An 11,708-nucleotide genomic window follows, 5' to 3' on the forward strand; every position below is an offset into this window, starting at 1 on the left:
ACTACACACATACATATACACGCGCGCACACACACACACACACACACACACACACACACACACACACACACACATATACACACACACATATATATAAATTATCTGTTAGTCACATAAACTGAATATATACAAATTCAAAGGTATAACAGAGTCAACTTTTTGTTATGTTCCTTGACTAGTAATGTTTCTCATACATGCATCAGTTGAGCTCCTGTGATTTCTCCGTTTTAAAATTTTTTTTTACAGAAGTTAAATTTGTCCAGTTCATCTGAAGGTAGCACAGTTGATATTGGACTTCCAGCAGAAGAACAGCCAGAAATTGAACCTGAAGAAGCCATGGAGCCAGAAGCCTGTTTTACAGAAGGTGAATAAAGCAAAATATAATCAAAAGTAACAAAAATAGGAAGTGAACAGAAATATCTACTTAAACTATTTACAAGTATTTACAGATTGAAATACTGTTTTATAAAACATTGACATATGTAAGTAATTATGGATTTAGGAACAGTTTATTCAGTTCATAATATACAATGATGATAATTATTACTTCTATCCTGATATTGCAGAAATATAATGTTTTCAGATAACAAAAGACCATGGACAAATCATCATATATACAAATTACTACAGTTTAAAAATAGAGGAAACCATTTATTTTTCTTAGTGTCCTACTGTAGTATCTAAGAGTTAGAGAGTATCCTAATTAGATAAAAATAATAATTAGCACTCTTAGCATGCTAGAGCTTTTTTTCCATAGGTAACTTTCAAAATGCTTTTAAAGTTGAATAAGTATCCCTGAAACTGGCACTTAGTGACTGGCAAATAAAAAAAACTCCATACAGTTTGTCTTGATTTAAATGTTGGCTGAGCCTTTATTTAAGAAATAAGCAAAATGAAAGGAAACAATCTTCACATTCTTTCATTCTCCCTAGTAGAAAGTAATAGCCCAGCATGGTTGTTTGTTCCAGTCTTTTATCCTTCATACTGCATTTCTGTAATTTTAAATAAACATACACATATTGCTATTAAGCACTTCCCTGGGGAGAAAACTTGGCCCTAGGCAGAGGAAACTAGATTTATGCAAGGGTTTGTTAGGTGCTCAACTACTGCTTTTGGCACCAGCCTCCAAAATTTAGATTTTTCAGGCTGCCACCATGAAAGATATGAGCTGTGGACCAAAAGCTGCAAAGGATCCTCATAAAAGTAAGGAAGAATCCACTGATCATCCTTCATGTCAGAACAGATGACACTGAAAGATTTCCACTGGAATGGATCCAGAATGAATAACTATGCCAGACTGGTGAAGATGCTCTAAAATGTGGAGGCTTACTTAGGTGAACTCCGCTGGAATATTTGTGGTTTCTAGAGAAGGAAGTTGAAAGTATGATCGGGTAATGAAGGTAAACAAATGGTACTATTAGGAAGGTTTTGGAATGTTTAGATACTGTATTCATAGAAAGAGGACTTTTCCTGACAGATGCACTCCACCTGAATAAAACAGGCAAAAAACCTCTGGAATTGAGGCTGACATAACAGATAAAAACCGCTTTCAATTAAGCAGTGAGAAGAGATCTTTGGAAGAAGCTTGTGTAAGCTCCACACCTGGCTTTAGTACACAATGTCCTCCTCTACACGAGATGTTGACTGTGCAGTAGCGTGGCAGAACCCATGATGCGATACTACTGTACAGTAGTCTCGGGGCTACTGAGCAGTAGCATCACAAAAAAACCACTCAGCGGCACTACTGCATAGTAACTTGAATTACTGCACAATCATTTAGTACTTGTATAAACCTTATACATTTAGTACTGTGTAAAGCGTACTAAATAAATGTGCAGTAAGGCTGAAGAGCAGCTTTTTCATAACACTGCTGTGCGGTAGTCTAATACTACTGCCCAGTAGCATCATGTCATGGTTTCTGCCATGCAGTGCTACTGCGCAGTAGTATTGGGTTATTGCGCAGTCAGCTTCTCATGTAGATGTGGCCACTAGAAAGAAAATCAGATAGACAAGGATATGGGAAAGACATATCAGTGATCCAATCAGAAGGTTGGATGGCATGGGGAAAGACTACTAATATGCATAAAAGCAGTAATTAGGTAGGGCGTGCAGTTTGTGAAAGAACTGTGCCATATCAAGCCATTGAAACTGGATGTGGTCATTAAGAAATAGCCATAATGGTTGTAAAATAATTCCAGGAGATTTGGCAACAAAAAGGGGGAAACTTAACTACTGATGCAGAATGCAAAATCACATATTACAGGAAAAACAGAAACATATAGGGACAACAGTTGTGACTGGAACACAGGATATTAATTATTTGGGAAAGATAGAAATAAAGAAAGGTGGTGCAGTATTGCCATGTGCTAATAATGTGATAGACTGTAGAGAAAAGGGGTAATATCAATAAAGTAGAATTGGTTTGAGTCAAAATCAGTTTGAAAAAGTTTAGTTAAAGAGGTTCTACTGAGTAATTCCTGGAATTAGCTTTGAATACAGACTGTGTAACTTTATTAGGAAGATGAATGCTACTGATGAATTTTCCTGACCCAGATTGGAAAAAAAGAGATCCGGAGTCAGTAAGGAGTCGATGCTAACTTAAGAGTTGTTTTGGATAAGTAATTAAGACATTATAGAAGAACTACTTATAGAAAATAGGCTTGGATCACAAGTTAAGTAAATTTAAAGTTAACTGGAAGAATAACTAAAGTTCTCAATTTCAAAAGGTTTCTTAATGTTTGTAACTTGGGCACTGGGCACAGAATAATCTAAGTCAGGGGTAGGCACCTTGGAAGGTGCTGGAGTGCTGGCATGCCGGAAAAACAAACGAGGGCAGGGGGTACATGGCAGGATGCACAGCATATTAGTATAATTAAGAATCATAAATTTTGCCTTTTTTATGGTAAATACCATATTTTTTAAAAATTGTAAACCTGGTAACAATAAATAAAACTTCAATGTGCTGCCACCCTAGGTCACACACGCTGCACTCTTGGCCCTGCTGCCCTCCCTTGGACCCTCTGGAGCACAATGCTTGCAACCCAGAGTGGCAGCACACAGAAGGGCTGCACACGAAGCTGCCTGCTGCTGCATGCTACACGTTGCCCTGGTCACACTTCCCCTGTGTGCACGGGGGCAGCGTGGGCAGCAGCACAGGGCTGTGCCCCTCGCTGCTGCCCCCACCTTCAGGGGAAGTGTGGCCAGAACAACAGGCAGCTTTCGTGTGCCTCCCCAGTGCCCCGCCATGCCAGGTTCTGCACATTGCTCTGCAGAGGCAGTGGGGGAGGGCAGCATCACCAGCACCTGCTGCCTGCCCTGGGCTGTGGCTGGGAGGTGACTGGAACTGGGGCAGGGGCTGGAGCTGGGGCTGGGGCCGGGGAGGCATCAGCTGTTTGCAGCCTCCTGGATGCAGCCGACTTAGGCTCTAGGTAGCTGCTGCCAGCCATGGATCCTGGGCTGCTTGCAGGGCTTTTATCCTCCCAGCTACCTACTGCAAGCAACCCAGGCCCTGTGGCTATCAGCAGCTACCCAAAAACTGGGCAGGCTGCAGCCAGGAGGCTGCAAACAGCTTCTCCCTCACTGCCCTGGCCCTGGCTGTCTCCTGCCCTGGGCTCCAGGAAGGCAGCAGGTGCCGGCCCTGCACCTGTTAGCTGGGGCAGGGAGGCAGCAGCTATTTGCAGCCTCCTGGCTGCAGCCGGCCCAGGGTCTGGGGTAGCTGCTGCCAGCCATAGTGCCCAGACTGCTTGCAGCAGGGCTTGCAGCCTCCCAGATGCCTGCTGGGAGAAGACTGGGCTCTGTGGCTGGCAGCAGCTGCCTAGAACTTAGGCTGGTGGTCACGTGCCGAACAAAATGGCCTTGTGTGCCATGCTCGGCACGCGTGCCAGGGGTTGCTGACCCCTGATTTAAGTCTTGCAAGCACTAAGCAGCGTGGCACTTATCTCAAACTATCCCCAGTGGTATTTATACATTAGGTTTTCTTCCATCTGTCTCGACTTCAGGGCCCAATCCAGTAAATAGACTCAGAGCATATCTGGCACAATGGAGACAGGCAGTTAGAGGTGTTGGTGTCCCACATCTTTACTCTGTGATCAAAGCATTCCCCTGGGATATGAGAGGCCATTTTCAAATCTTCCTTCTGTCTAAATGGATATGAACCCACATCTTTCACCTGCAAGCATTCTGTCCTAACCACCAGCTTATTCTGGGCTGGGGCTTTTTCAGTCTCTCTTGTTGAAAATATTACTCTGAACTATTGCTTGGGCTGAAGACAGGGAGCAAAACAGTGAAGATGACACTATAGCTCAGTGATTATGGCATCACATAGTTTAAGAAGGACCAGGGTTATTCCTGGACTGACCAGAAATAACCCTGGTCCTTCTTAGACTAGGTGATGCCATAATTACTGAGCTATAATGTCTTCCTCATTGTCATGCTCCATGTCTTCATCCCAAGAAATATATGGAATGGAATACTTTCAACAGGAAGTTTTTAACAGAGGCCAACACCAGAATACCCCATAGTATTATGATTAAAGCAGTCTCTTAAGAGGTAAAAGAATGTGAGTTTGAACCTCAGCAGGCAGGGGTGGAATTTGAATCTATGTTTTCTACATTAGAAGTGAGTGTTCTGACAACTGGAATACTGTGTCGAAGTAGGAAACCTCTTTCCCCATTTTTTGCAAGAAAGGACTGACTTAGGCCTCTAACTCCAGAAAAAGATGCATAAATCATAGGAAGAGATATGTGCCTGCCATCAACTTAGAGTTTAGAACTTATGTCCCTGAGTCTCTCTTTGACATTTTGCTTGGCTGGCTTAGCTCCCTGCTCTGCTTCTTGGCTTTTGTAATACCCATTCTTTGGCATCTACGTTTTCCTGTTCTGTGTATAGGAAGCATAGATGCCTAAGAACCTTGTTACACATTGCACTTTAAGCTGCTCAGATGGTGATTGGTGTTAGTGTTGGTTTGAGTTTGGAATGGTCGCACCCTAAGGCCCAAATCCTTCTCTGACTATCACCCACCTGAACAGCTGTGATTTGCTAATAGAGGGCTGGAAGGTGAGGGCTTAACTAGGAACTACAGCTGTGATTTGCCACTACAAGGCCAGGACAGGCTTCTATCCCTGCTCCAGGTGAGTGGTTGTGTAAAAGATGGGTTGGAGTGGTGGGAACATGAAGCTGGGAGGTGGAGAATTAATGGGATGGGGGTGAGTAATGAAATGAGAGGTGGAAAGAAAATGAGGGTGGGAGAAGGCTGATGAAGGAATTCAGCCACTGAAGAATAAAATAAAAAGACGTAAAAAAGTAGAAAAAGAATTTCAAAAGAAATAAAGAGGATGTAAGGCCTTATGTTTTAATAAATTGGGATTTGGAACTGAGGTTTAGGGGCCATGCTTCCCAGGGTGCCTGGGAGGTGGGAATGATGAGGGAAGGCCCTTTTGGGGGAGCTCCTGCCCCTGCCCTGGGAAAGAAGCCCTACATCATGAGGACTCAATCCAGCCCCCTACCATGTTCTCCCCCACCCTCCTAGACCCCACTCCTTGACCCAACCATGTCCTGAGACCTGGCCACTTGGCATGTGCTCTGCAGGCTGTTTGCACAGGTTTGCATCCCTTGAGGTGGGAAGGTCACACCCCCAGGGTAGGAGGGGGGGTTGGCTTGGTGCCAGAGCCACCCCCTGGGCAGTAGAGTGCAGGATTGGAAAGTTTGTGTACGCAGGACAGGAGGGTGGGAAAGGGGATACTACATCCTGGGATGCTGGAGGACTGCAACTGGAGCAGCTCATCTGTAGGGAATGGCCACGAATTAATGAAACATGAGCTGGGTAACATGGATCAGAGATAAACTTACTCTGGAGTGGTGTAACTTTAAGATACCTAAAGTGTGCTTAGAACTAGTTTCAGATGTTAATGTGTGAACAATCCAGGGGTTAAAAGCTCCAGAAGCCACCTAAAATTAATGGGTAACATGGCCCTAGATTGGTATTGTTCCATTAAGGCAGCTAAAATGTATAGGTTTCAATGCTGAGCTTAAGTCTGCCAGTGAATTCAGCCCCAGGTGTTTTTCTGTCAATGCACAGTGATAAGAAGATTCCTTCAGCCTGATTTTCACCATATTTCCAAGTACTATTCTCCCACTTGGAGTAAACTTCTAGGCCAAAGTATATCACAGTTCTGAAGAATGCTTCCCAACAGTGGAAAATCTTTGGCTAATTCATATTACAGCAGGAACAGAAGTCAAATCACTAAGAGTAGAGACAGATGTTGCCTAACATCTCATTTGTGCCACCATAAAATTGTTTATGGTGCATAGATGATGAGCAAATAGATGTCAATACCCTTTGATATCTGAGCAAATATATGTTAATACCCTTTACAGGAAAGGAAAATCAGTGGCACAAGCAAAGGGGGAAATAAACACTGCCATTTTATCAAGGTAAACTTCTATTATCTCTGTGGCACTTCCCCTGCTCAGTCAGACCCATTCCTCCATGATCACAGGGAAAAAAAGTCTGGCTGCATGGGAAAAAGCCCTGCTTTCCCTGCTCAGCCAGACCTGTGTCCCCAGTCTGACTGAGCGGGTAAAGCAAAAGATCACATCACCCCTTGTCCTACAACATCAATAGCAGGACAAGGGGCGACGTGTTTCTCCTTCTGAAATCGATCAGCTGTTCTGTGACACCTGTTTCTTGCCCAGCTGATCATCTTGTCCTAACTTACTATAGGCATTGAGTAGAGAGCACCTCCCCATATACTTGTACATCGTGGAAGGGAGGGGCCAGTATAAATAGCTGAGATAAATAGATATATAGATGTATGTATGTATATATATATATTTATTTTACATAGCTCTGTCAATGAGCCTTATACCTAAGACAATTTGTAACATATGTTCATCAGTATCACCCTTTTTGTATAATTAATTTATTGTGTGACTATTGCAGATATCACTAGAAGCATATGCTTCTACCTTTATAGAAATATGCTGATTGTATAGACATTTATCCAAAGTAGGAAGCTCTACCCATTACCCTTACTTACATTACATTTAATGTCTCATACCAGTTGTGTAAAAGGTAACATTTGGCTTAAGTTGTCTAAAATAATGGTGTATCTTGGTATATTAAATTCATCATAATGTATTTCTGAATTTTTAGTCAAGGAAAAAAGTAAACTTATGAAAACAAGGAAATAAAGTTCTATCCCATTTTACCCTCCATTTGAAGGGCCAAGAGTTCTTTATGTGGATGATTTACGCTGAATGCATTTGTAAAAATTATAAACTGATTTAAAATTGACAGTACTTTATGGATTTTTTAAAAAGAAGTAAAAAAAAGTTGAGCTCCTGAATTGAGATGTGGTAGAATTGTGCAAGATATTACCATTTTTTTTTTAAATTTCTGCTTTCAAATTCATACATTGCAATACTGATTTGGAGAATGGAAGGTAGATATTGTTATGATCCTGATTCAAGAAAATTGTCACTTCTTTCTTTGTAGAGTGTCTATAAATCATGCTTTTCCTATTTATCTCCAAACTACTATGGTCTTTCCCTTTGTTTCTTTATGTCGTACCTAGTATTACTAAACTCGGCTTAAAATATATTGTGTTCCAATTCCATTCATAATCCTCTTCCACACTTCTTATAACAGTGCTGTCTTTGCTTTTACATCCAGTTCTGACATGCGAACCTCATCTTCAAGGCACTCCACAATTTTTTCCCTGCCTACATCTCTGCACTCATTTTCTCCTAATCCTACTCCTGGTGCCTTGAATTTCTCTTGAGCCAATATATGAAAGCCTCTCTTTTATATTACCTTGACTCTCACTGCTGTAAGTTCTTCTGTTATACCTCAAACCTCCCTTCTTGTAAGCATGTATACCTCTTTTGTTTCAGTTCTTCCTTCAGATTCACTTAATTCAGCACATTATCCACTTTAACCCACAAAAGTATACTGTTTAGGGTATGAATCATGTCTTATCTTGGCCCTGAACCTCACTGGAACCTCACAGTCATATTTGAATATAAATAATAACTATTTTCTACACATAAGTAGTTTTAATGAATTATAAACTTGCTTGAAGCTTAGCTGTATAACATGTTGTCTGTATTTAATTTGGTTTTATGTGGAAAGGGCTATCTTCCTATATTTGTATATTATTGAGTACCTAATCAACAACCAGTTAATTAGAAATACTTTCCCCCATTCTTAATGGCAAATGCACTTGTCTCAGTAGATGTATATTTGATTTCACTGCTTGAAAAAATGGACTTTATATTATCTGAATTTCGATTTTATTATAGTATAATTCATTGAAAGGTAGTGGGTATATAGGTAATTAAATGAATAGTCAGAAGTTAACTACTTAAGCACAATTCCTCTATTCTGCCTTCTCAATAGGTATCTTGTTTTACAGACTGTGTACGAAGGTTTAAATGCTGTCAAGTCAGTGTAGAAGATGGGAGAGGAAAACAATGGTGGAGCCTTAGGAAAACATGCTTCAGAATAGTTGAACACAACTGGTTTGAGACCTTCATTGTCTTTATGATTCTCCTTAGTAGTGGTGCTCTGGTGAGTTAAACAAGAAATGAATATAATGTTTCTGTGGAAAAAAAACTTTTTAAAATCAAAATTCATTTTAGCATATTTTTCTCAGCAAATAAAACATGAAACACCCTGTCCTTAAATACCAAGGGACAAATTATGGTCACTCCTGTCCTGGTGGTTTAGAAGTGAAAAAAGGGTAGAAGGAATGTTCTTTACAACAGCATACCACTGGAAGAACAGCCATATTTCTCAAGGGGGTACTACTACTTCTAACAAAGCTAGTGATACAGACGAGACATAGTGAGGGACCATGAGTTACAAATGCTGTATAATGAATAAGGATCAAAAAATAAGTAACTAATTAATACTAATATACTTAATATGAATAACTTTCTTCAGCATACAACAGTAACAACCAAAGAAATACAGCACATAGACATGCTATAAGCAGTATCCTGAAGGCTTCACATAAATTATAGGGTAAGAAAGCAACTTCCAGCTGTGCCTTTGCTGCCACTGCTTCTCCCCTCCCCTTCACCTTCTCAAGCATCCCTGCAGCTATGTCGTGGGCATAACTACCAGACAGTAGGGGGAGTCAGGGCCAGACAACTGGAAGCTGCATCCAGGCTCCTGCTTTTTTTTCCCCCCTCTCTTCCCCCTGCTCAACTCCCAGCTGCAACATAGGCAACAGTATAGATTCAACTTCCTGATGCTCAGCCCCAGTGCAGCTCCCCACCACTGGAAGCTGGGTGAGGAGTGGAGGCCTGGGAGGAGCAGGGGTGTGGGCATAGTCCCCATCTGCCTGACCCTGGTGTAGGCACAGGGAGAGCTCCCAGCCATTGACATGCCATAGAAGCCACACAGCCCTTGTTGGACTGATGCTGGATGGTAGCTGGGGCTGGATGGAGGTGGCTCTGCCTCCACCTGACTGAGAGGAATCAAGTTCTGGGACCCCATGCTGTCCTGCCAGCCTGAATCAGGGCCCCATCACCCCCTCCCCATTGGCCAAAATCAGGATCTGCTCACCCCACCCCCCTGGCTCCCCACTCACCTGCAACACCCTTTGGGGGAAGGGCTCAGCCCAGAGAGCAAAGATAGTGGCGGTGTCAGGTGGGCACGTTCCCCCTCCCTGTCTCCTTCCATGCTGGTAGCACAGGTAAGTAGGGAACTGGGGGAGAAGACCTGAGATAGGAGCTGAGCTTCCAGAGGACATGTGGGGGGTGGTAAGCCCCAATGGAATGGGTGAGGGAGGAATTAACCACAGGAAACTGGGGGGCACTGATGTTAGGGTAGCAGGGGGTTGAGTCCTGAGGAGCTGGGGTGCTAAGAAGGAGCTCCAGGAGGCAGAGGAGCCCAGAATGAGAGTGGGAAGGAACCTGTGGAGCATGGAGGGGAAGTGGGGTTCCCCAGCTACCAGCTCTCTGCTGTCACTCTGGAGCAGGATATAGCATGCACTGAAAGTTGTACCTCCTGGGATGCTGGAGGACTGCTCCCACTTCAAAGTAGCTCCATGGAGTAGTCTGACTTGACTGTAACACAAGCTCCCTAACACCAGCTGAAATCAATCCTTAGCTGAAAAGGACAATCTCTGAGATAAGCAGAAGGTATTTAGTTCATCTTTTCCTGCCTAAACCTGTGGACCCTCCCATTTTAAGAATCCTTAACACATGTGAAAGATAATGTGTAACAGCAGCCTTAGATGCTTGGCTGCAAGGTCCTGCTACTCTGTTCAGGGTCAAATCAGTCAGCAGATCTTGAGTGAGGACAGAATTTTTCCTCCAGATCAGACTTGCAAGGGTGTTCTTTGCCGCCTTACATTGTGCACAGAATGAACCCCCTACTGGGAACACCTGGGCTCAGTTTAACCTAATAAATTCCCTTTCACTGAAGTAGCAAGGTGTTGTCAGGGCCTTTCAATCTCCTGATATTTACCTGTGGCACCCTGTAGGGGTTTTTGATGGGGTGGTATGAGGGATTGGTTAGAGTGAATGATTTTGTAGATCTTTTTGAACAAAAGGTTGCCTGTAAGTTAAAGGGATTGGACTATGGAACAGGTGCAGCTGGTGAACTAAGACTGGTGGGACAGTAAAGCATCCATGGGAGTGGCGGGGGAGGGGCAGGTTTATAGTCAGCTGGCTGGGAGTGGGATGGGGTTTGCTGCTGCCGGGGGGGGGGAGGGGAGCTTGTATCTGGCCAGGCACTCTGGCTGGTAGCGGGTATGCTGCAACCCCCCCCTCTCCGGCACTCTGCCCCACCCACTCCTGGCCAGCTGTAAACTCTCCCTGCCCCCCCGGCTCCTGTTTACACTCCAGCATCCCACCAGACTGAGTTCACCAGTCATGCCTGCCATGGAATAAATTTGAGATAAGTCACCATAATAGCATTTTATGCTTATAAAACCTTTTCAAGTACATAGATCATTCACAAAGCAGCTAACATTAATTTATTGTCAGAGAAGTGGGGTCCAGTGACTCTGGAGACAGCTATTTAATTGCTTGCTTTGCCAGAGACTTCCTGTGTAACCTTGGGAAAAAAAATTTGGTGTCAGTTTCTCACCTGTAAAGTGAGATTAATAGCTATCTGTACTTCCCACCCACTCAGGGTTATGGTAAAGATAAATATATTGAATATTGGAGCCATGCAGATAAGTATTTTAGATAAGTAGAAATAAATCTTCAATTTTATTAATTTGAACTGGCAGGTTTTAAGTACTTCAGAAACAGGTTTCATCAGCTGGGCAAAGAGTTTGTTAGTAGCTCAAAGTATCAAGGACTTTGCAAAACTACCGTAACAAGTGATTCCAATTTTTAATCCAGTTAGACAACCTCTACCCCTTCATGGAAAGCCAAAATCCAAGCCAGATTGGAAAACTTCTAGAATGCTTGTCAGATATTTTGAAAAGTAGAAGGAAAGTTGCATATTTGCTATGTTACAAATGCTGACATTTTTAAATGTTCAAGGAACTTAACATAGCAAAAATATAGTTAGAATCACTTGTTACAGTAGTTTTGCAAAGTCCTTGATACTTTGAGCTACTAACAGATGTAGGCTAAGGATGTGGTAGTCATGGGGGACCTGAATTTCCCAGACATCTGCTGGGAAGAACAGTCAGCCAGGTCTGAACGCTCATGTAGGTTCTTGGCCAGAGTGCAGGACCTCCATC

General features: G+C 42.8%; 1 protein-coding gene across 6 annotated transcripts in view; it reads left to right on the forward strand.

Annotated features, from left to right (window-relative positions):
* The window catches only part of SCN1A (sodium voltage-gated channel alpha subunit 1), a 177,492-nt gene that overhangs the window by 117,793 nt on the left and 47,991 nt on the right, over positions 1-11,708 (forward strand). For all 6 annotated transcript variants that reach the window (XM_019553579.1, XM_019553581.1, XM_019553576.1 and 3 more), the window contains 2 exons: positions 247-364; positions 8,415-8,569. In XM_019553579.1, the coding sequence (XP_019409124.1) occupies positions 247-364; positions 8,415-8,569 (273 nt within the window). The remainder of the gene's footprint in view (positions 1-246; positions 365-8,414; positions 8,570-11,708) is intronic.

This window comes from Crocodylus porosus, unplaced genomic scaffold (assembly GCF_001723895.1).
Source record: "Crocodylus porosus isolate Cpor-Errol unplaced genomic scaffold, CroPor_comp1, whole genome shotgun sequence".
In the NCBI taxonomy this organism is placed as follows: Eukaryota; Metazoa; Chordata; order Crocodylia; family Crocodylidae; genus Crocodylus; species Crocodylus porosus.